Source organism: Chelon labrosus (genome assembly GCF_963514085.1).
Source record: "Chelon labrosus genome assembly, chromosome: 16".
NCBI lineage: Eukaryota > Metazoa > Chordata > Actinopteri > Mugiliformes > Mugilidae > Chelon > Chelon labrosus.
The window spans coordinates 24217726-24242597 of NC_140349.1; the positions used below are offsets into that span (position 1 = coordinate 24217726).

General features: G+C 43.2%; 1 protein-coding gene across 3 annotated transcripts; it reads left to right on the top strand.

Annotated features, from left to right (window-relative positions):
- Positions 1-1059: 1059 nt before the first annotated feature.
- khdrbs1b (KH domain containing, RNA binding, signal transduction associated 1b) lies at positions 1060-17925 on the top strand. Of its 3 annotated transcripts, XR_014699512.1 has the most exons (11): positions 1060-1453; positions 3481-3602; positions 4780-4896; positions 5313-5459; positions 7959-8092; positions 8645-8882; positions 9275-9342; positions 9672-9730; positions 10214-10385; positions 12508-12575; positions 15138-17925. XR_014699512.1 is itself a non-coding variant. In XM_084563288.1 (9 exons), exons 1-9 carry the CDS (start codon positions 1360-1362, stop codon positions 10318-10320), a joined length of 1086 nt encoding a protein of 361 aa, XP_084419414.1. In that variant the 5' UTR covers positions 1060-1359; the 3' UTR covers positions 10321-11514. The 3 variants fall into 3 exon arrangements, 1 of the variants encoding a protein (XP_084419414.1); XR_014699513.1 differs by lacking the exons at positions 12508-12575; positions 15138-17925 and adding an exon at positions 11529-11545; XM_084563288.1 differs by lacking the exons at positions 12508-12575; positions 15138-17925 and having other exon boundaries at positions 10214-11514.
- Positions 17926-24872: the final 6947 nt, after the last annotated feature.

The window sequence follows — 24872 nt, forward strand, 5'->3', positions numbered from 1 at the left end:
AGGTTCATTACCTCTATCTGAATCGGAGAAATCAATCGCCGAGAGGTCTCCACCAGACATTCTCTTGCGCTTTTCACCCACACTTAAGAGGTTCTGAATCAATATATGGCAGTGGGGGAAACAGATGATTGGAATAAGACAGGGTCTGTGCTGATGATGAGCTGCTTGCAGCCTCCTGTATGTCTTGGTCCAGGCTACCACTAAGGGGCAATAGAGAGCCTCAAATGAAACTGCCACATCTTCAAGGCACCCCGTCTCAACTGGAAATTATACTAATTAAACACTGAGGGTGTGCCATCATCTGCCATTATCCTGCTCACAGCAGTTAATATTCAATTGCTGCATAAAGGTCTAATACGGGAGTACATTACAATGCAATAAATAGTAGAGTTAGAGCATAATCTGTAAACTCTATTAGTGCTTGTACAACTGTGAATAACTTTTATTTCTTTTCCCACTTGATATTCATGAAATATAGGCTATGCATTACAAAATATGTACCATGTTTAGTTTTTACTAATTTCTTACTGTTGTGCTGTTCAGTTCAGGGGAGAATATACTGTAATATGTTTGTAAAGATTTCTTAATATTCTTAAATACATCTGAAATATATAAAACATGTTTGAAGCCTTTAATCATCAACATCCTCATTCATTTAACCATAAAATTAGTTTTACTTGTATGGCGTCGCCTCAGCTGACATCACAGTAAATATATAATGTGACGTCATGTTGCCGTATATGGTCATTAATCTTTTACTTTACGTGCGCCTCGGGCTCAGATTCGGCTGCAAATGCGAATATTTGAGTAGTTTCTGCACGGGCTTCCCCTCGGAGCAAAGTGGAGAGAGTGTAAAGGGACTTCAGCACCTTGTCAATAGTCTAGACGTGTTTATTATAGCTACCAGCGAGACTCTCCACAGCGGGCACACCCATATCAGCGCCGAGGATCTGATAGCGGGATTGTCGCTACCGGGGGCGGCGCGCATCCGCACGGCACACAGTAGGCGGCGCCAGTCCGGACGGCTACGTCCCTCTGAGCTCACTTCCGTCGAATTGAGTCTCTCACCCTTTTGTTCTCCCATTTCCAACCAGCCACCGCTGCTGAAAAGAGGAGCCCAGGCGGTCGGGAGAGCAGAAAGACGCCAAGTAGCGGACTAGTCCGTCGCAGGAAAAATAATAAAAAAACAAACAAACAAAAAAAAAAAAAACGGCCGGTAACCACATGCAAAGCGCCGTCCGCACTGAGGATACTCGGCACTCCGTAGTTACATAACTGGACTACTTTTTTTTCTATTACTGTTGGGATTTTTTTTTCCACGCTTCGTTTTGTGTTGCACCGAAACCCAAACTCAACAAAATGGAGAACGACGATAAATACCTTCCCGAGCTCCTGGCGGAGAAGGACAGCTTGGACTCGTCGTTCACGCACGCCATGAAACTTTTAAACGCAGGTAAAGAGTTATTAAGTGTTAAACGGCGTTTATTTTTGACTTTCTCTTGCCGTCCACCCCGCCGCTCTGAGCGCCATGTGTGTGCGGACGGGACGTGCACTGCCCCATTAACTGGAACTCTTAGCACGAAGTAGCCCAGTAATTCAAACATATCCACGTGTAAGAGTGTGTTAATTATATGTTCGGTCTTGGGTGGTGTTTGAAATGGCCAGGAGCTTAAATGTGTTCTAACGGCACAGAAGGAGACACTTTTTCAAATTTTCTCCACGATAATTTCCGCTTCCCCTCGTGCATGTGCGACGTGTCTTACTCCTTGTTATTGACGCTGCCGGAGCTCGTGCCGAGTTCAAACAAAACAACGGACTGTTTCCGGACTAGTGCTCGTTTCCTTTCGGCATCGAGTCCCAGCTGATACTGTTTTTATTCTTTATTCCGTTGCATGGCAGCTACGTTGCGCATCAGCCTAAAAATGTGCGCCAGCAGTATCCGAGACCGGGGTCACCTCGATAATTTAAAGCCGAGAGTCGGCCGGGTGGCGGTGACGGGGAGCTCCACGTCCCGGTGTCTGGCTGCTGAAGTGTCCGCACGCAGGAGGGTTGTAGCCCGACGAACCCAGACTGCTGTCTTGCAGCTGTGCTTGGAGATTAGACAAACAAATTTTTTTTTGCTTCCGATCCTCATTTGATCCTCTTTATCCCTGCAGTCATCGGCGGAACTGCTCTTTATCCTGTTAGAGCAATAACGATGCGTTAATGGCCCAAAACGTGGCTTCCTAAGTGAAATAATGTTGTAACACGATCTGCTTGTAAGCACAACATACGAAGTCACTAGTCAAGTCTTCACAGAAGCATTACAGGGATGCTACAGTAAATCAGAACATCACCACTGACTGCTGCTACCCATGTGCTCCCATTTATGGTGAACCATGCTCTGCAAGCTGCTGCTCGTTTGCTGCTCCATCTCAGGCTGCCCTGGTGACAATTAAGTCAGTGCATTTGCCTTACGTGGACGTGCACAGTCTGAAATTGGAAGTGTGGGTGATGCAGAAAAGACCGAAGCGTCCCCCACCACCTCCATCTGCAGCTGGTAGACTGTGGCGTGGCTGACATGTTTGCACATCGCATCCTCGCCAGTTGTCGTGGCCAGGAGTGAGGAGGTGGTTTGAGATGCAAGTGCTGCGGTGGTGCCGTTGGGCGCCGGGGATTAACCGCTGTGCCACATGGATCCGGTGGCAGAGGAGGATAGGGATTTGTTGTTGTTAAAGCGGCATGTTCTCGTGTTCCATTTTGAACGTTTCATGATCAGGGTTACCCATGTTTAGTTGGATCAGCAGCCTCTCAATTAGTGTGAACGCGTTCATCGTAAGGTCCAGGAGACCCACGTGAGATGTCTTGTTTTGTCCGAGCAGCAGTCCAAAATCCAAAGAAAATTCACTTTACGAGGCTGTAAAGCAGAGGACAGAAACACATCTTTACGCGGAAGAAGCTGCGACCAGAGAATGACTTTAGGGTTTCTTGTAAAATGCCCAAAGCCATTAACCAAGGGCTGCAATAGTTACCTTTTAAAGGATTGGTGTGAGCTGTTTCAGCTCTATTCAGAATCACAAAAAGATGCATATGCCCTCTCTTCATCTACACTCGCATCACCCTCATATGACGTCTGGCCTTCTGTTAATGTGGATTTGGTGTTTTTTCAGCCGAGGTATTCAGAGTTGTTGGTTAAAAGCACACTAAGTTAACCTGGAAAAGTTATTTTTGTCCAGAATGCACACTGATGATGTTTCAGTGGCATTTCGATGTTATATATGTAATGTGCTTAAGACCTGTTTTTTGTTTGTTTTGTTGCTAATGAAACCCTTAAATGTTATAATTATACATCTATTAAAAAGTTTTACTCTACTTGTGCCAAAACCGGTGCTTTCTGGGTGATGGAAGAACGCACGAATCCTCCTCGTAACCATGATGCACTTTAACTCGTGTTTGACTGCGTGAATACTTTGCCTCAAACGATACCTCTCCCCCCTCTAGAAATTGATAGAATCCAGAAAGGAGAGACTAAAAAGGAGGCAGAGGCATACCTGGACCTTTTCACAACAAAGAACATCAAACTTAAGGAACGAGTGCTCATACCTGTCAAACAGTACCCAAAGGTGAGCCCTCTTTCCGCCCTCTTTCTTCTCGTTATTCTGTCCTTTTTCTTTCCGCTGTAAACCCCTCGAGGTTTAATTTATCCTGCAGCTGCATTTCAATTACGCAAAGCCGTGGGGTTACTGGGAGTCTCAAATTACTCCTCTCAACCCTGCTCTTTAAGCTCCAGAGTATAATTACAGCTGATACTGGCATGTTTTAAAATATCACTAAAGGGATCAAAATGTTAATATTACTGTGGTTAGGATAACACTGTAGTTCAATGTAATTCATACGGCGCTCCTCTGCTTGAAAATGTTTCCATTCAGAGTGAACTCTTGCTCGGCTTCGTCGTGTAGACTCAGGTGCATTCATCCATATCAGTTCAATCTATATCTGGCTCAGACATAAGGCTGCATTGATTTTAGGATGAGACTTTTATGATGGAGGAGGTACGCGGGGCTGCAATCTGTTCTGTAAAACTCAAATGACAGTTGGCTAGCTGCATAATGCATCATTTGTATGCTGTTAAATATATGCATACGTTTGAGTCGCCAACAGTTACGCGGCGGCTGTCTGTGCCCTGACGTTTGGTGTTTAGTTTTCTTTTTGCCCTTTCCAAAAAAACCAAACTGCTTCAAGATTTTATCCTAAAGAAAAGGAGCTATAGAATTTGTCCTATCTCGAGCGCTGGATCGATGTGATGCAGGAGTGTTGCCTGTGGGCATGCGACAGCCGTCTGATCTCCCAGATTTGTTTTTAGCTGGCACATCACCGCTCCGTGTCGTGGGTGACAGAGCTAATGAGTGTTTCAGATTGCAGAAGCCACTTTTACAAGTCCAGGAGGAATGACTCCATTTAGGGCTGCTTTGTTTCTACATGTTTTTGGCAATGACGGCTAATTGTGGGACGAATCATATACACGGTAATTACTTTGTTCAGAGATTGAGGAGGATAAGATTGCAGCTTTTGATCAAAAGTAGGTTCCAGCTCAGTGCTCGGATGATTGTAGTGGATGGTAACTGAAGGTGTTACAGCCCTCTGGGGCCCATATCGACTTTGTCTGGTAAATCTACTTCTTAAGGCTGCAGTCTGTGCAGCAGGACCCCTGACAGTGATTGCTCCTTCAATCTCTTTGTATTAAACTCGCCAGTGCTTTGATTGTCAGGCTAATTTTGTGCTGCTTTGTTTTGCTATTAGTTCAATTTCGTGGGGAAGATTTTGGGACCTCAGGGCAATACAATCAAACGTCTGCAGGAAGAGACCGGGGCCAAGATCTCTGTGCTGGGCAAAGGATCCATGAGAGACAAATCCAAGGTACTGCACATGCATGCATACGCACACACACACACACACACACACACACACACATCTGGTGTCACACATCTGTGAGAAGGGTACCTGAAGCAATAACACGTCTGGCCTTTGCCGGAGAGGGATGGCAGACAGTGAGCCCAGATGGTGTCAACTTGCAGGATTGCTTGGATGAGCGTTAACATTAAGCCAAGGGCACCTGTGCACTGCACTTCTGTTCCAGAAATCTTCAGGATAGCCCCTAAACCGGTTATCTACCAGTTGGACGTCATTATTAAGCTATATAAATGAAGGGAATACCACGCTTATGCCTGATGCCCTCTGCGCCGGATGAAATGCAATTACTTGATGCATAATTCATTTCATTTTTGAGTTTCTTTTGACTCGCTGACACTTGTGTGATGTTGCCCTTTTTTCAGGAAGAGGGGCTGAGGAAAGGCGGCGAGCCCAAGTACGCCCACCTCTCTATGGAGCTGCACGTATTCATCGAGGTGTTTGCCCCTGTACCTGACGCTTACCTGCGTATGGCGCACGCCATGGAGGAGGTCAAGAAGTTTCTCTTTCCTGTGAGTTTAAAATCGCTTTTTTGGTTTACTTGTCTATGCTGACTGTTGTAGAGCTTTTTTTTTTTTACATCAATTAAGCAGTTGGTTATTTATTCAGTTGGTCATTTGGCCTGTAAAAATATTAATAAACACTGAAGAACTAATGGTAAGTCAAGCGATGCCTTTCGATTTTTCAGCTAAAGTCTTTCTAAAGTCTCGGAGAAGAACACTGAACGTAATAGCAACAACAATTTTTAAATGTTATTATAGCTTACCCATGCTACAAATTGAACTTTGGCTGCTGCAACGAACTATAGTCATTGATTTATCTCTTTCACAATTAATCATGTTGTCTATATCCGAGAGGGAAACGTCCAAAACAATAGAATTGTGGAATATTTGGTATTTTGTCTTTTAAAAAATGATGAATATCACACTAGCTGCCAATTAATTCTCAGTCAGGTAGTTGACTAATTGTTTTAGCTCTAAATAGAGCCATGAAAAAAGCCTTAATGCTTCTGGAATTAAAATGGCCTGCTCTGAGTGTGGCTGCATTTAGCCTGCATTTAGCATGACGACCTATGAATGGATCTCAGTTCTGTTCTCAGTATGCAAATGCTCTCATCAGTCAGAAAGCGTCCATGTCCTCAGTATGCCACTGCTACAAACAGCTTGCTCGCACATGTACTTAGAGCTGTCGACACATGTTTATGCTGTAAACAGCATCAGAAAGTAATTTTCCCTCTCTGAGTCCTCTTACAGACACAGATGGAGGAGGTGTGAATAGCTAATGTAATACATTATTTCCTTGTTACCTTTTTTGGAATGTGTAGAGTCCCAGGCTAGAAATCGTTTGAGGAAGCGTGCAGAAAGTGTTGTTGTATATATGCTTTTCAGAAAGTCGGGGAGAGTCTCTGCGTTGAACAAAGCTTTTAGGAGGGGTACCAGTACAACAGCTAGAGGAGATTGAATGTGTGGTTACCTGGAGAAAGCAGGCTCAATGGTACAGTCCAGGCACGTAAAGCGGTCTGCTTAAGAGGAGGAATTGGGTTGCTTTCACTGTGTCAGCAGGGTTACCCCTTCATGTCTGCCCATCACTGCACCTCTACCTTTAGTCTCATTCTTCAGGGAGTGAGGAGAATCAACCTAGTGATGTATAGTTCCTAGACAGATAAGTGGGCATATTCACCTCGCGCAGCCTACGCCTGCTTTATTGGTTTTATTGCTGAGAGATTCTTGAACGCAGGCCAGCGCTGTCTGCTGTCAAGCCCAGCTGAAGCCTATAGTGCTTTAACAATGGCACATTTCAAAGCAGGGCCAGTAGGCCCAGAGGCCTGTGAGGCACCTTACATTTTTTAATTAGTGTGCAGGGTGCTACAGAAGAATGAACCATTTGGATCGGAGGCGAGATGAATGGGCCGACGAACCAGTTGCGATGTTGGTATTGCTGCTTTATGTAAAAAGCTGTCCCCTGCAGAACCTGTCATTACAATTTAAGGCCGTAATCTATCAAGCATCATGACCTTCATTTGGAACAAGGCCATATTTTAATGAATGACTGTGGTTCTTTAGAAAAAGTCATTTTTTTCGTGTATTGCCCATATGCTCAAGTATTGGAGCAGAGTTTAACTCTTGTTCTTCCTTTTCATGTATGTGTGGCGGCACGTCTACTAAAAAGCCAGAGTCTTGCTTGTGTAGGAGATTCTCTTTTTGTATCTCTATATAATGGAATGTCTACAGTTTGTTAATTAATCTAAATACTCGATAGGTAAGCATATGGCGCCTCATTTGCTTGTCCGATGCAGCTGCAACCACAATGCTTCCACCTTCAGATGAATTTGTAATCATTCAAATGACTTGGGTTTGGCTGCTTTTGCTGCAGATAAATGAAAGTCTGACGCCTGGACTGCATATCCTAGAGGATGTCTTTTTTTCCCCCCTTTTCTGCTAGCATTAGAGCTCTGACACCCTTCCAGTCGGGGACTGATATATGAAAGAGAATTGATTGGGTCACAGTGCAGCTTATGTGATTGCTCCCTGAAGAAAGGCAGCGGATTGTGTTGCGGGATTTGTGCTGCTCAGACAGGCAGCTTCGCTAATCCACCTCAACTTATTGTTTTTGCAGATAAAGTAAGGTAACCGTTCATGCAGTCACACCAGACTTGTCAAGAAGTGCAGGAAGAAAGTGATTTACATTTTGTGCATGATGGAGAGACACAGGAAGGCAGGGAGTGAGAATGGATGCTTTCCAGCCTCCCACAACCACAGCCCCCCTTCTCTTTAACACTCTGAGTCACTTGCACTGAGACTTTTTCTTCCACTCGCTCTGTGAGCCATTAGGTGGGGATGCCATGTTTTGAACAGCTCAGTAATTGTTTCTCTCCTTTATTCCCCATCCCCCTTTTCCACTGCATCCCGTTCTTCCGTTCTGTTTGCACCTTCACTTTCCCCATGTCATGTGCTCTTGTTTCTCACCATCACTTTACTGTTTTTATTTTCTTCCTGTGTGTGTGTGTGTAGGACATGATGGATGATATCTGCCAAGAGCAGTTCATGGAGATGAGCTACCTGAATGGGGGCCAAGAGCATGGAGCCCGAGGCCGAGGGGGCCTGCCGGTCAGGGGCCGTGGAGTCCCTCCTGCTGGAGCACACAGGTGAGGAGGTGTAATCACACACACATGCAGTTTCTCATTACAGCTGTTGGGTCACTGAAACAATACAAAGGCACCGTTGTTCGTCTTGTATTTGTGTATGAGAGGGTACTGAAGGGAAAGGAGTATATATTATACACTGCCTGTAAACTGGTTGTGAGAAACAGGTCCAAGAAATCTAAACTTCAATATAAACGTTTCCAAAATCTGTGTAAATTGTCAGTACATGTTAATATTGTTAAGAAAATGAGAGAAATCTTTTTCTTCAAAGGAAAGTTTTGACATTATTTACATTCTTGAGCTTGATTCCACGTTTGTATGGTAAAAATTAAGCTATAAACTTGCTGGTTAGCTTAGCGTAGTCATAGGAAACACTAAAACAGCTTGTCTGACTATTCTAGGACATTTAACCTAGTAATTCTGGTAACTGGCCGGCTGCCGTAGCTGCAGTTATGAGCAGTAGTGATCTTCTCCTAAATATGTTTCCCAACATGTTGATCTACTCCTTTTTGTAGAACACCATAGTATCTTAACTCTGTGTTTTCCTGTCTCCAGGGGTAGGGGAATGCCTCCTCGCGGTGCTGCCGCCAGAGGAGGTGTGACTCGAGGCGGCCCAGCCAGAGGTGGCGCAGTGAGGGGCGCCCCAGCAGGAAGAGGAGGACCTCCTGCAGCACCTGCCAGGGGAGCTGTGGCACCCCGCGCCAGACTTCCAGCTGGTGGACCACCCCAGAGGATGGCACCACCTCCTCACCAGCATACCCCTGGAGCAGCCAATGAGGGCTATGAAGAATATGTAAGTACAGCTGCCAGGGCAAAGTATATTTCATTATTATTATTATTATCATAAGTACGATTTAAGAAATAATTAGACCTGTGAGGAATATGTAGTTAAATGGCCAGGGATTTATTATCCTGTCCAGACGTGATGCTTCACGTTTGATGTAGATAAATCTAACCTTCAACACTTGTCTCCTCTGAACAAGATTTTTTTTTCTGGGCACTCTGTTACCTTTGAGTTGCTTGTCCGTCATCACAGGAATAAGTGATTTCAGATGCTCAAGACATAAGGGTTGCATGTCTGCTTTAGTACAAGTGTAGTACTTTGGGGACATCTTGACATTCATGATTCATGAACAAGCCTCTCCTTAAATCTCACTCCGTTTCTCTGTTTCCTTCCCTCTCCAGGGCTACGACGAGAGCTACACAGACACGGCCTACGAGTCATACGACAGCTATTACAGTCAGCCGCAGGCGTGAGTGAATCAGACGTCTCTTTGGTTTTCACCTGCTCCTCACAAAGTGCACACACATCGCCTAGTCGCAAGTTTCACTTGAAATAGGATTTGAGAGCAGAAAAGATGCTTTTTAGCCACTCTGCACAAATTCAGTACTTAGCGTTTCATGGTTTGGATGGCAGTGCTATTTAGGAGGACCAGCCGGGACTTGGATGTTCAATACTAGAGAGCCAGGCTTTGATCTTATTCATGGAAGCCAATTATCACCCCCCTAGACATTACAGCCAGCAGCTACTTGATGTTTTCAAAGATTAAAAGTGAATTTTCTCCCTGTTTCTGACCACCAGAGAACCAGAATATTATGACTACGGACACGGAGAGACCACCGAGTCGTACGAGTCATATGGTGAGGAAGGTTTTAATTCACTGTGATCAAAGATGACCTGATTTATCTCAATGAAAATATCTGCGAGAATTAATGTGTATATGCAAGTTATTGATTGGTTGGCTTGAAAGGCTTGTGTTCCCCAAAGTGTGCTTTGAATGACTTTTCATTTATTGATTGGTTGATTGATTTTATATAATACCCTGAAATTTTTAATGAGTGACCCACCATGTGTGTATGTGTTATCTATTGGAGCAGTAGTTCACAATCAATTCAAACTGGGTACTGGATTAAAAATTTAAAGCTGCTCCGTGGAGCAATGTGTTTGCAAGAGAATCGCTGTTTTGTTCAAGTTGGTTGTAATACACAGTCCTGTCATGAATTTCCAACATGTTTAATAAACAACCCTGTGCCTTTGGGTGAACACTGAATCCTAACTTTGTTCAGTAAAGTTGAAAAGGTTTGAATCGATACTGAAGTTTTTGCATTTATTTTCCTCTCCAGGCCAGGATGATTGGAACGGCACCCAGCGAGTAGCTCCAGGGAAGGCCCTCCCCCCCACTAGAGGTGCCAAGACGCCTTACCGGGAGCACCCATACCGACAGTACTGAAGCAGTGTCGCCTTGACAACCGCCTGTCTACCATGGCAGCTCTCGCTTTAAGAAGCCCGACAAAAGTAATTGTCCGTTTTGTCTTTGGTTTGGTCTTTTCCTACACTGGACTTTATACGAGAGAGCAAATTGGGAACTGAAAATCGGACCTGGTTTTTGAGATTTGACAGTGAACTCCCTCCCCCACCCCTACTTTGTCGCACCAACCAACCACCCATCCAACCAAAGCTTTTAGATGGGTCAGAGCGGAGAAGTTGGCACCCCTTTTTTGTTCCTTTTCATTTGAGTTTTTGTTCCTTTTGCTGTATTTTTTTCTCTGATCATTTTTACCCGCCCTCTGGCTTTTTTGCATTGTTGATCCGTTACGTTTTTAACTGTTTGAAACTAGTCATTTCTAGTGGAAATAGTGGCTCATTATGCACTTGTCTAAGAAGTTCATTTTAATTGTTTTTAAATATAAAGAATCTGTTGAGGGTCAGTTGCAGATTCCCATTTAGGCTACATTTCAAAATTCTGTTAATATAGCCAAATAAAAGACCTTTTAAACTTTCAATTATGTAATATAGAAACAAAAAACAATCTTAAATTAAGTGAAGGCTAAATCAATGTTAATGGAATCAGTACAATTCATTCTTGATTATATTTTGTTTTTTAAATAGTTCTAAAACGTTGTCCATTTAGACTTAGGCAGCAATATTTGTCATTGTACTTAGAGTTTTGAAATATAGCCCTAATAGACACTGTTGAGATGGACTGTCCTCATATCCTCAATTTGTTTTACTTGTTAAAAATTAATTTTAAGACTCTGAAGACAAAATGTTTGTTTAATGAGAACATGGCCGAGACATGGCCTCCTGTTATGCTAAAAACAGTTCAGGTCTTCATTTGTGATCTGATTCTATATAAACTGCATGCACAAAATACACCAAGAAGGATTGGGACAAAAATCTCCACATGGGTCTTCTCTTTCTACAGAGAAGGGATCCTGCAGCTCAATCCGAACTCTTGTACATATTTTAAAACATCCTAACTGTACTTATTCTGCCACTAGTATCTGTACCCTCTCCATAAAATGCATTATGCTACATGTGTAAGCTTGCCTAAATAGGTTACTAAATCTGTCCAAAAGATGTTTTGCAGCAGTTTGTCAATAAAGCTTAGTTTGTTTTTTATGAAACTTAACTTGCTTTATTTGTTTCCTGTCCTAGTAAAATTCTGAAATGGCCTTTTTTAAACAACCTTGAGCAGTCAGATGTAGGTGTTTTCCTTTGTTTCTCATTCAAAAGCGCATTTTAAATCTAAATGAATGTATTGACGTCTGAAGACTTTAACCCTACTAAATGATGTCTTGATTGATTATCAAAAGAGCACAACTTATTCTTTCTCTCTCTTTCTATACTTTTTAAAAAGGACCCAGAGGTAAGACCTCTAAAATAACCTGGATAGCTTCCTAATGTGTATAGAGTTCTAAAGCATTGAATGCCTGGGTATGTATAAGACTTTTTCAATCCTCTTACCTGTGGTCGTAATCGTTAATGAGAATTGCTTTTATAGCATCTGAAAATTAACTGAGTTCAAACCACCATTCAGGTCTAGGCTTCATTGTCATGAATGACGCTGGCGCGATGGCTACTTTAGTACAGAGTAATGGCAGTGCAATGGAGAGGATGGTTATAACCTAGAGAACTCCACTGTAAAGGTAACCTAACCCTAAATGTTTAATTTCGTAGTGTGTTTATCGTTTGACATAAACTTGCTGGTAAATGCGTACACTTTCTTAAAATATTATTACAGTCATGGCAACAAAAAAAAATGAATCAACTCAAAAGTAAGAAAAACGTAACTTCCAATATCATACAGTAGTGAATTTTATGTACCAAAATAACTGTTCTGTGTACTAACAAAATATAATAGGATAGTGTTAATGCAACTCTTGCTAAAATGAACAAAGCCAAATCTATAAGTCAATATCTGTACAGTTGAGCTGCTGTTAACTTTTTTTATTTGCCGAGTAAAGGTTGCATACTGTAATATTTAAAAGGTTCTGCCTTGTACAGAGTTATCCAAAAAACGAAAGCTTGAGTTGCATGAGCATATCTTCTCCTGTAGACATTGCATGATCTCTATCTCAAGTTTCTCCCAGTGTTTTTTGACGAGGTATTGATTTGGGCTTTGTCCTTCCTTCAGGCACAGCTATCGGTCACTGAGAGCCCTGAGACTGACAGTCTGCTGAAGTGGGACCACGCGAGCCTCAGGTTGGTTCCTCGTTGCTCTTGTCTTGACTTGACTTTGCGGGCATCAGCCCGCAAAGTAGATGCTGCTCGTGTTTTTCGCTACCAGGCAGCCAAAAGTGTCCCTTTGTCTCCAGAAACTTGAAACCAGCATGGAATTTGTCACCCACTACAGAGAACAAATAAGGCTCATTTGTTTCTTTATTCAACAGCCCATTAGCTCAACTTAACACAAAGTTTTAAAAACGGGGGAGGAAACAAACTGCTTTGTGGAGAGGTGAGAACATCCAGCCACCAGACAGTAAACCGGAACCACTAAGTTCCTGAAGTCTCTGCTGGTTGCCTGGCAACTGGTCCCATCCAAAATAAGATCCACAAATGACATGTTCGTTGCAATGTGTTAATGCGAGCGTTAACATTTTGTCAACTCTGAACTGTCTTTACGCTAAGCTACCAACTGCTGCTCGACGCCTGATAGTGTTAACGTACAGTGGATTAATAGTCACAGCGCATTCATCTATATGTGACGCACTTTATTTATTTATTTTTTTTAATCCAGTGCAATTGAAAAGCTTTTATGTAATAATCGCCAAGAAAAGAGGACCTTTCCATTGCAGCATCCATTAGCTTTTAGTTTAGCCCAACGATTTTAGACGGAGAAAGGTTAGGAAGGGACGCCATCCAGCCACCAAACAGGAAGCACGAAGTTCCTGGGAACTTTGCCGGTTGCCTGGCAACTAGTCCCATCCAGAATAAGGCTTAAAAATGAACACGTCGCATCTTGTTCGTTTGAATGTGTTAATGTGTAACCTGCTGCTAGGGAGCCTTTGTTAACTTTGAGCACTCTGACTAGCTCTTTTTGTTCTGTCTTTGTGCTAAGCTAACAAACCGCTGGTTTGACGTGTGATGATATTTACCATACACACACACACACAAGATATCAGCATTCCCACTTAAGTCACAGCACATTCATCTACTTGTTTTTCCAGATCTTTTTTTCCATTAACAGTGCGATTGAAAAGCTTTTAAGAAAGGAGGTGACGACATCCAGCCGCAGTCCGTAAACAGGAACCACTATGTTCCTGGAGTCTCTGCTGGTTGCCTGGCGTCTGACCGTGCCACATACTGTACAGTACCTCCTCTACGCCTTTTTGCACTGATTAAATGAATGAGAGGTGTTAATTTGAGAGCTTTCAAAGTGCTAAACCTCACAAATTAACACGTTACATCTTGTTTGTTTGAACGTGTTTGAAAGTGTGAATTAGCGAGCTTTAAAGGTGCTGGTTAGAAGATTTTGTTACCTTGAGTATATCCTGTCCTCTGTTCCCTGCCTCTGTGCTGAGCTATCAATCTTCTCACCTAACTCACAGCAAGAAAATGTAGAAGTAGATTCGTCTTTGCGTTGTTGTTGTTTTTTTCCTTTTAATATCACGATTGAAAAGCTTCTCAAGAATGAGCACCGAGGTGGAGGATCCTTTACTCCTTTTGTGCAACGGCAACTTGACAATCTCCCCTCTGTGATGGATTAGCCATCTTGAGCTCTAATGAAAAGTGTTCAAAATTTGTAGGTAATGGTCTAAAACATTCGAAATCGCTGGTTAACTTCCTCCAATTTCCTCAAGACCATCGTGCAAGAAACTGCTGCGGACGCCTGCAGCCCTCTCAGCCGCTCGCGATGATTCGCAGCATGTCAGTGGCCGGTCAATTGCGATCCGCTCGTGTAAGTCGCCTCGCTTTTGGCGGTGTGTGTGGCCTTTAGCGAGCCTGGGCGAGGGGGAACGTGGCGTTGGTGTGGTCTCAGGGAAGCTGACTAATGAGGATCTGTAGCGGACAGAAGGAAAACAACAGCGCGAGGGCTCCGGCCAGTTCCAAAATAGAACCAGCAGGGGTAGAGAGGGATTTCTCATGATGTCCTGCCTTGAAGGCAGGAGAAAGTGAAATGGTGGCTGGAAAAGTAATGCTTTGTGGTCAGACTTTGAGAACCTGACGTTGTTACAGTTGTAGAGAGAAGTTTGATGATAAAGCATTTCAAGTTTTTTTTTTTCTTTTTTCAAGAGACAGAACAGTCATACACTTGTTGGAAGAATGAGTTCAGTATGACTACTGCCTTCTTTACTGCAATAATGCAGTTCACTTAAGGTGGTGAAACTGTTTAATATTTTCTCTGAAAACCTGTCATTTCATCTGCTTTATGTCCAGACTGTACAGAAACCTTGAATTATAAAAGATATGTCTGGCTCTTGGTTCTCACTTGCTTTTCATCTTTGAAGCTGCTCTAAAGTACTCGCAACCTGCGACCACATTAGCGGTTGATTGAAATATGAATGCACTAATCCCACCTCACCAGTCTTGCCAGTAATTATGTCTCACTCATTGAAATGTTGCTAAGCTACTGTTGAAGAGCTGCGCTGGCAGGAAAATGACCTTCCATTAATTCAGCCACTGTGTAAAAAAAATAAAATAAAAAATAAAAATCAAATCTCTTATTATGCCAGACTGTACCTCTTATCTGTAAATCCTAGTGCGCGTCCTGTGCTTGCACGTCTTCTCATGCCCGTGTCTCCTGTGGTGTTGTCTCCTCTGCAGTGTAGCCGTGCGCGGGAGACGCTCAGGATGGAGGAGGAGGAGGAGGTCAGACGGAGATCTCAGGGCACCCCGTTGAAAGGAGTGGCCCAAGGCCCAGTTCTGTTCCTGGCAGGGGATGGTGTGTGGGGGGGCTGGGGACGGGTGGCAGGCTGCCATGTCACCCAAAGGAGCCAGCAGAGAGAGAGAGAGGAGCTGGCTCAGACTTCCTCTCAAACAGGAACTAAGACTGCAGCTGGTCAGGGAAGACATTCGCCTGACTCTGAATCCAGACTAACCAGAGACTGACGAACAACTCTCTATTTCATGTGGGCTGTTTTCTACTATTTATACTTTTCTTGTCAATATTAAATAACCATGCATTATCCTCGTTTAATTATTTCCCAGCACTGAAGACGCCCACTGAAAGCTATCGTTGATTGTACGCTTCTCTACTAAGCTTCCACAGACCACCCCCACTTCTACAAATGTAATTGTTACAGCCTAATCCACCATAAAATGAGAACTCCTGTTATAGTAGGCTGTGAAATTGTTTTTAATTTCTATTAACCCTTGAGTTAGACGTGAAAGGAACTCTTTTACTTTCTGCAAGGCAAGCTGTATTCAAAGAGACTTGTGTGACAATTGCATTTCAAGTGTTTGATTATTTAAGTATTCCGACGGCGTGCTGCTGAGCGTCCATGTCTCATTGCTGCGTGAAATTAGACTCGGGGGCTCCAGAGTTAAAGATGCCCGCGCAGTGCAGATCGGTATCTAGCCGCGGCCGAGTTCACGACCAAGCGCACGCACGCACATGCACACGCACACGCACGGCCACATCTCAACTCCGCACAGCTTACGTAGCCGAGAGGATATCACATGCTAATGCAACGGCCCATTTGCATGTACTCGCATGTCCTCTCCCCGCAAATGCGAAACACTTTCATAACCAGCGCTGGCCTGTTCTCAGCGACTCAGCATCCAAATATGATAATTCAGCGAGATGGAGCCGGGAGGAGAGCTGCATGTGAGAAAGGGACAGAGGGTGAAGACAGACATTACCAACATCCCTCCCATCCATCCATCCGTCCATCCATCATGCTTCTGTTGATTTGATTCCCCACCATGCCATTCTGCGCCATTATCACTGATGATATTACAGCTGCCTGTGGTGCAGAGTTACATTTAGAGGTCAAAACCGTACTTTCCCGTATTAAAAACAAATTTCCCTGTCCCAATCCACTGGTCAGAGGCTCCATTTAGTTTATTGAAAAAGCCACGAGCTTAGAGGATGGGGCATTAGATATTAGGATAGAAACCGTCATTTGAGATGAAACGTCAACGGGCCATTTCCAAAACAGACCATTCCTCAGTCTTTATGTGCTATTATGTCTAAAATAATGATTTCCGCGTCTCCTATAATCTAATGAAAGATAAGTGATGGTGTGGAAGCAGTCTCCTCTGTTTGAATCGATGAACTGTCAGAAGCGTATGGGCGGAGGAGAAAGTAAATGTTACTGTGCAATGATCAATAAAAGTAGACTTGAATGTGAGCAAGCCGTATATCAGTCATCTGTGATGTTTGCTCTCGGCTGTGGCTGCCTAGCTGCACCTAGCCTTGGTGCGTTCACATAACGCTGTGTGGGAGAATAGGATAGATGGAATAAGACGAGAGATTTTTTATATAAGGGGTGGTGGGGGGTGTTAAAATGCTGCTAGCGTGTGCTAGAGGTGGAGATACTGTGGGTAGATGCGTTGGACAGCTGGATTGCATCCTCTGGTCCTGACGGCTTCACACCATCAAAGGAACATCGCGCGCTGACTCCTGTGAAGACGGCGACAATCAGCCTCCCCCAGATACACATCAGCCGCCGTTTCTTCAGGAGAGGCAATAATCTAGGTGACTTGTTGTGCTTTAAGTGGGGTGAGCTGACCCCCCGAGTGTCCTTGATCTTCCGGGGGGGAAATTGCAGGGGGCGCTTTGAAGATGTATATGGATGGCTTCTATAATAAGCACTCTGTGCACTATAGGCGGAGAACGGCTCATGACATGAGCCTCTGTGATACATAACAGGTCAGTGGCTAGAAGTGTGTTTGGAGTTTGACGACAGAAAGTTTTGCGTTTAAGTTTTATTTCTATCAAATTGATAGATGGAACTGATCGTACTAACAAGTGCAGCATACCAATCCAAATGCAGTCAGATGAGCCGGACTACGATTAGTATGTAGGGCTGTGATTGGATACGAGCAAGAAGCAGATAACTCACCAGAGATAGAACTACTGCTGTCACTAACAGCTTTATTTATATTCTCAAACTGTCCTGTAACATCATCAGCTATATCTTGTATTTGTATCATCATTAGATCCTACATGTACACTTTAGTCAGATGTATGTATCTATGACAGATGGATGATCATCTCATTCCTCTTCTCTCTCATTTTCTGTCTCTACCTGGCCGGCCTTAGGCGGATGGGTTTCTTCCCGTTAAAAGGGAGTTTTCCTTGTCACCGTCGCCAAGGCCAAGTTTCAGGCAAAGTTTTCTAAAGCGTCTTGAGACGGTTTGTGTTGTTATTGACTATATATATAAATAAAACTGAATCGAATCGAAAAGTGTGACCACATGCCTGCAAGATGAAAGCTCGCCTCCACCAACGTTGCTTTTCTTTAACCCAAGCACGCCAAGTAAAAGCTACTGGTAGTACCCACGGATACGCTAAATGAGAAATTTACACCGGACCTGAAGTCTGCGCATTTGAATAGAAATGGAGCATTGCACACCAGTCGCATGAGCTGAAAAGCCACCAGCTTCCAGTTTGGCTTCCAAATTGTGCAGCAGTTTCCAGTGCGCAGCGGTCTTTCCCTGCTGGACCTGCCTGCCTCCTTCCACTCGGCCAACAGACTTTTCCCTGTGATCTGTGATAAAGCCACAAACGTAAAATTCACATTTCACTTGGGTGCTTTCTTAAAAAATATGAAGCCTCCTAAAATTAAAGTATTTTTTATCTGTTTTCTACGGGGAAAATTTATTTTTTAGTTGCAACACCGCATCTAGCTCTCTTAAAGGACCACTGTGTGGGACAGATGACATCTAGTAGTGAGGCTGTAGGTTGCAACAAGCATGTACTACAACCTATGAAAACTTTTTAATGTAAATCCATGAAAGCTCCTCTCTAGAGCCAGTGTTTGTTCTGACGTATTGTAGAATCATAGTGGCACAACATGGCTGACTGTCTGCAAGAGATGTGTAGATGTGAAGAGATCAGTCTAGCTAATGAAAGCTAGAGTGGTCTCTTCACAATGAAAGCACAACAATCCATAGATACAGGTGAATTTACATTATAAAAATGATGAATTCAGTTTCAGCCTTTCTAACAAGTCCGTCAAAATACTACACATTGGTCCTTTAATATAGCCACTGTGGTAGAACAAGTATTAGCTTGATAAAAAATAAGACTCCATACAGCAACAAGGCTTTCTTCGGCCTTGGTGCACTGTTTTCCTGCATGACAGCTCAGTCAGCCATGGCGAGCTAATTTGCATATTCAGATTGGATCAAACTGTGGCAACAAGTATACATTACATACATAACACCAGCTGGAAATGGAAGGAAACATAAATTGTGCATTATTATCCACATAATATGCAGATGCAGACTGAATGTTAATACCAGGTGTAAAAGGGACCTTTAAGAACCCACAAGGACGGATGGTAAGGAGAAGGAGCAGAAACACATCAAACCAACACTCGGGACATGTGGATAACCCTACTGAGCCTTTGTCAAAGGCACAAAAAGATACCTCACAAAGGACAGAGAGGAGGAGTACAACAAGAGGAGGGACATTGTCATCCCCTATGTGGCAGGTGTATAGGAGAAAAACTGCATTCCTGTTTATTTCAAACCCAGTAATACACTTAAGCAGAAACTTGTTCCCCCTAAAGACAAAACACCCAGGCAAAAACGAAGCAATGTAGTTTATGCTGTTCAGTGCAGTGAAGAATGTACAGATTTGTACACTGGGGAAAGAAAACGACCAATCCACAAATGCATGTACCGACACAGGAGAGCCAGCTCATCAGGAAACGATTCAGCGGTCCACCTACACATGAAGGACACTCCTTTGAAGACAAAAGCATCCAAATCTTAGCCAGAGTAGACAGATGGTTTGAAAGAGGAGTAAAGGAAGCCATCAATGTCAAACTGGAACGGAGGAGGTGGACTGAGATATAATCTGCCATCAATTTACAATACAGTCCTCAAGAAGTTTCACCCCCACTCACACCTTGAGACTGATAATGAGTCACTGGAGAACCATTCATTGGAGAAAGAGGACAGGATCAAACTGTGTCCTTCAACTATAGGTAAGTATCTGGTCGTTACAGACGCTAGTCATGTGACCCCAACTCCCAACCAGTCCTTTTGGAAATGAAGAAGCTACTTGGATGAAACGTCTTCAAGGAACTCCACAAGTCCAGTTACCTTTCTTTAACGGTATACTATGACCTGCATGACTGAGAGCCTTCACAGATATATGCAACTCCTGCACCAAATGTAGTTTCGTATTAAAATGGGCCACTGTTGCTTCTATTTCGGTCTCGTCAAGGCTCTATAAAGTAGAACAAAAAACTTCCAAAACTAAATGTTGGCGTTTACATAAGGGTTTTGTCCCCCCTCTCTCCTGAGCCGTGTAGTCTGCACTGGGCCCAGTTGTCACCATGGTGGCAGTGCTCAGGAGGGGTTGGAGTCGGCAAACTAGGCCAGCTATATAAAGTGGACGAATCTTACCTTTTAAAACGGTTGCCGTGGAATACTTGCAAGACGCTGCAGCGCAAGATGGGCTACTCTAGAGTCTAGAGCATCCTGCATGTTGTTCTATGTGACCGTTTGTGTACACACTGAAGATTAAAAGCACATCTCGGCTTGTTTACTAATGGAAGACTAAGCCATAGAGGAGACGAGCCTTTGTGTGTGCATATATCGGTTTGTGTAGAAAGACAGAGGGAATGAGGAGTGCCTTTACCTCCGCACACCGGAGGATCTTGCAGGAAAATGTCACACCTGTCGTGTTTCCTAAATAACATTTATCAAACCGCGAGATCACATTTAAAGAGCAACACAGCCGTCTTTTAGTGTAGTTTACAATCTGAAAGCTCGAGACAGCCAGACCTTTCACTAATCCCATTGATATTCAAAACCGCGTGTCTTTGTGCGAGAGCGTACAGCCGAGCGTTCACATGTTGAATTCTGGCATCCCGTGAGTGGCAAGCAGAGATCAGTAAGACTGTGGTTTCATTGAAGTCAGCGTCCTCTTTAATGTGCAGACAGCTCAGGTACGGAGTGGGAGGAAACAACGAACGGTGTTCCAACTTTTCCAACTTGTCATGTCATCATGCTTCTTTGTCACGTCGCATTTCAATCAAAAATAACGAAGTTACTTCTCCTTGTTCCAGCCCTTACAGCAGTTTGTAGACCCATTTGTGCGGAGCCAACAGCAATTTGAGAAAACAGAAGTAAGTTTAAGTGATTAGACTTGTCAGTCACAGTTCACGTCAACACTAGTTTGGACAGTCTCCTCTGCTTTTCTCCCCTTTGATCTGTCAAGACTATAGAATTTATACTTCTTTAACCAGCTCAGACACTGAAACAGGCTGTTTGAATATGGCTCGGCGCTACCAGCACTGATGATGGAAGCCAGGTAAACAGATTCGGTGCCTTGGGTATTTTGTAATTTATGGTAAACGGACTGCAACTCAGATGAAAACGCAGCCAAATGAGGTTAGAGGTTCCAATAAGTTTTGGCATTTTTTCCATCACAGCAATTCCCTGCACATTTTTATGCACTCATGAACCTTATGTCCGTTTTAACTGCAGGAAGCTACTTCCAGATCATGGTCTGTGTTACCCAAACAGTCTTTCCGCTTACGGTTGAACTTTCCTGCGCTCCATGGGTTAAATTTTTGTTTTGTTGAAGGGTTGAGTTGAATCCTAGAAACTGCTACAAAAAAAGTATTCAAATGACAGGCACTTGTTATTTCCAATCCTTCACAGTACTCAAGCAACATACTCAAAACAACTTCAATTAAAAGTGTTGGCAGTTTCCATGAGTGTATCAGTGTGTTCTGATTCAGTCTCCTGAAATCGTGGCCCAGGTCTTTGCTGTTCTTTTCTTACTGTTGTTGCTTGTTAGCTTGTTAGCTTGTTAGAACATTACTAATGCTACGTTCCAGAAAGCTGGGATGTCGGATTTATCCCACTTGGTGTGTACTAGATGCCACCTCAAAGCGTTCCAGGAGAATGAAGTTGAACATAAACAACAAACACGGCCGACAGCAACAAGATAATATCTGTTTTGTTTCTGAAGTTACTGACAATGATCGAAATTGAGGTCTCCCAAAGTTTTTCCCCCAGCAATAGGTAATATAGGTCTCTCTGTACTGAAAGCTAACGGTAGACGCTCAACAAACTTCCTCTCTTCTTTTCAGACTTCATCTAATAACTTTATGCAGAGAGATTATGGCAACATATCCTCACGCAAAAGTCATGTTGTGTAATATGATGATATCTAGTATGACCAAAAAAAACCAGATAAATGCATTTTATGCAGTGAAGATGGGGTAGATTTAGTAGTTCCTGAAATTTCCTCCTAGACCTCCCAGTTCTTTGGAATGCAGCAGAAACTGAACTAGTTTCAAGCCTAAAATGTAGCACCCTGCCAACTAGTATGCACCAGGAAAATAAAATGGATTCTTGTTTAGAGAAGAGCTTTTGTAAGGCGATTCAACCTTATCCATACCTTTGCAATATATGTATATTTTTAAAAGGGTGCAAGGACACGCAGATGATGTTAAAACCCTGGCAAACAAGTGTTTCAATTTCTCCAGGAAAACTGTCATATGTTCATCCACCTTGCTTGGGACTCAGGCTGCAGGCTCTTCCACAGTGCTTGGCAAACCATTGCACAATGCACCAGCCCAGTCTGTATCTAGATGCTATAATTTGATGCAAAGATCGGATAAATAAAAGTCCCAGCTAGCTTGTCAGACACATCCACATAAGCCCTGCCTTTTTTTCTGTTCCATGTGTTGCATGCGCTTCCACAAACCACGTTCAAAGTCTGCATCCAAATGTGGACAGGGGGACCATGAATTCGCCTTTAGAGCGGTGAGGGGGCCAAAATTAAGAACTGACTCCAAATCACGGGGCCAACAAGAATGGAAATTTATTTAAAATGAGACACTATTTGTCTTTTCAGATGTATTATCAGAAATCATTCATACAGAAATGTGAATTTAACTTTGTCCAAGCCTTAATAAAGAATTTAAAATAAAACCAAGCTCACCGATTAAACAAGTAATGAGAACAAATCTCAATTAAAAGACACATCTGTGGGCTTTTTTGTGTGTTACTCTCTATTGGGAGATTTCCACTGACTTATTAAAAAAAAATGTTTTTTCTCACAAATTCAACAGATTGAAAGGGGACATTAAAGGGGATAAAGGGGATGAAAATCTCACTTTTTGAGCTTTTTCTACATTTGGTAGGGCATGTGGCATGTCTGCCAGCTCAGAAATGCTGATAAAAAAAAGTCAGTTTGTTATTTTTCAGTCCACAGTATGGTTTAGAATAAAAACGAGACTAGTGGGGCTAACGTGGTGACTACTATGCGGTAGACAGTGGAGCTAAGTTATCATGCTAATGCCGTGTTAAACATGCTGCTGCTATTTGGCTGGCAGACACTTTCAGTGTGTCTGTATGTTAGTATGTTTGTTAACCTACTTGTGTTTAGCTGTAGTGGTGTTGTCATTTATATTTTTGTAACTCTGTTTGCAGTGTGCTACCGTGAACAGGAGGCTAACCGATTTAGCCCACTGTCTGCTAACTTGTACAGTGTAACATATTTTAGTATTTAGTGCTTTTGTGGTTGTGGCTTGAGCTTTAATGGATCAACCGTATGGACTGGCTTCAGAGCGCTGTGCTGTCGTAGTCTAACGAAATACCCGCGGGTCAATTCTGATAGATATAAAATATTATCTTGCTGGCAGGATACGATTGCCCCGTGGGCCGTATGTGGCATGTGGGTCTTCAGTTTGACATGTCTGCTTTAGAGCATGAAGAGGTGGATAGCAGTAACTAGAAATGAATTTAAACACACAGTTCTAACTGTGATAGTGTCATGGTAGGTACTAGCTAAAAGTCAAATGTGAGTCAGGTTACCTAGTAGCCCCAGATCCATTTGAATGGATAAAATTATGCAACCACCATTGAGTGCGGGATGAGTCATCAAAAATTTTCATCTGTTTTACAGGAAGATGAAATAAAAAACATTTGAAAAGAAGAGAAATACAGTAAACTGCCAACACAGATATAGGATTAGAACATGTTTATCGTGTCACTGGGACTTCAACTGTCAAATCAGACTCAAATGGCATGTGTAAGCATGGTCCTGTTGTAGCTAGCTCCTCAGCTGTGCTAAGTCTGCAGCCTCAACTTAACTCTGAATGAACTATCACTTGAGACTTTGTATTTTACTTTAGTGTATTTTACAGTAGAAACTTTATTTCCACATGGGTAAGATTTGAACAGTTCTGGATATGGTAACCCACAGACTGTAGGTCTAGGTCTACACCCACACACAGAGACTCACATCCAACCACTTACACTTTTCCCACTCATTTATTTATTTATTTATTTCTTGTCTCGCAGTCAGCAAGGAACTGGAGTTAGAAATTATAAAATTTCTACTCCCTCATTTCTCTCCAATTTCACTTCCATTTCATCCCCGTTCCGTGCTCCCTACCTCTAATACCTGCCTCTCCTCCCCCGTCTCATTGTGCTCTCTGCTTTCCTTGTTAGCTCCACTCGGGTCTCTCACCTCTCATTAGCTTCTCCTCTGCTGACTGGAGGCACCTGTCCTCAGGTCCCACTGCGGATATCTCAGCCTCTGTTTAAATCAATTTCCATGTTAAATAGCTGCTGGAGGGGCTGGGTGGGAGGCTGGGTGGGTACTGTGGTCGGGGGGTGGGTGGTGGAAGAGGTTGAGACATTACAATGAACCACAACTCTTTCACACCGCTGACCCTCCAGGCTGATCCACAGCCCCTGTCGTGTTCTCGCTCGCTGTCTGTCTCCCCCCCCCTTTCCCTCTCCTGGTTTGGCCTTTTATCACTCTGTGTTCTCCCCTTTGGGTTTTTCTCTTTCATTTTATTTCCCTTCCTGTCCTTCTTTTTTTCCCTTTCTTTTTCTGTGTTTGACTTCCATTCTCCCAGCACTGCCCAGGGCATGTTCTCATTTCAGATGAGAGCTAAAAAGAGTTGTGACAAGGTGATGTGTGCGCATTTGTTTGTTTGTGTGTGCGCTGGGCTCCTCGGTTTTACGGCTGGGGAGTTCAGCTTCACATATTAATCTCCTCCTCACAAAACTCGATTTGGTTTCAACAATGGCACACAGGCTTATCATTTGAACCAATCATGGAAAACATGTCAGGTTATTGTGCATGGGCACGGGCCATTACCATTTCAATCATGCAGCTGACATGCAGCCTGATCTCAACCTTTATGTTGCCAATGCAAATCATGACAACGGCAGCCGACACTGTAGGTTCAACGTGCGAGAATTATGAAAAAAAAAAAAGGGATGTGCGTTAACTTAGTGTCATTGTGTCCTAGTAAGTGTCTGTCCAAAATGTGCTGCATCACTGGTTTAGTGTCCTGTTTGAAAGACAGAGGGTGGAAATCATTATGAACACGGTCAGGTCGAACA

Excerpts from the sequence above, each read along its gene's own strand:
- khdrbs1b (XM_084563288.1), top strand. The coding sequence starts at position 1,360 with ATGGAGAACGACGATAAATACCTTCCCGAGCTCCTGGCGGAGAAGGAC. Across the intron at positions 5,460-7,958 it reads TCAAGAAGTTTCTCTTTCCT|GACATGATGGATGATATCTG; the intron begins GTGAGTTTAAAA and ends GTGTGTGTGTAG. Across the intron at positions 8,883-9,274 it reads ATGAGGGCTATGAAGAATAT|GGCTACGACGAGAGCTACAC; the intron begins GTAAGTACAGCT and ends TTCCCTCTCCAG.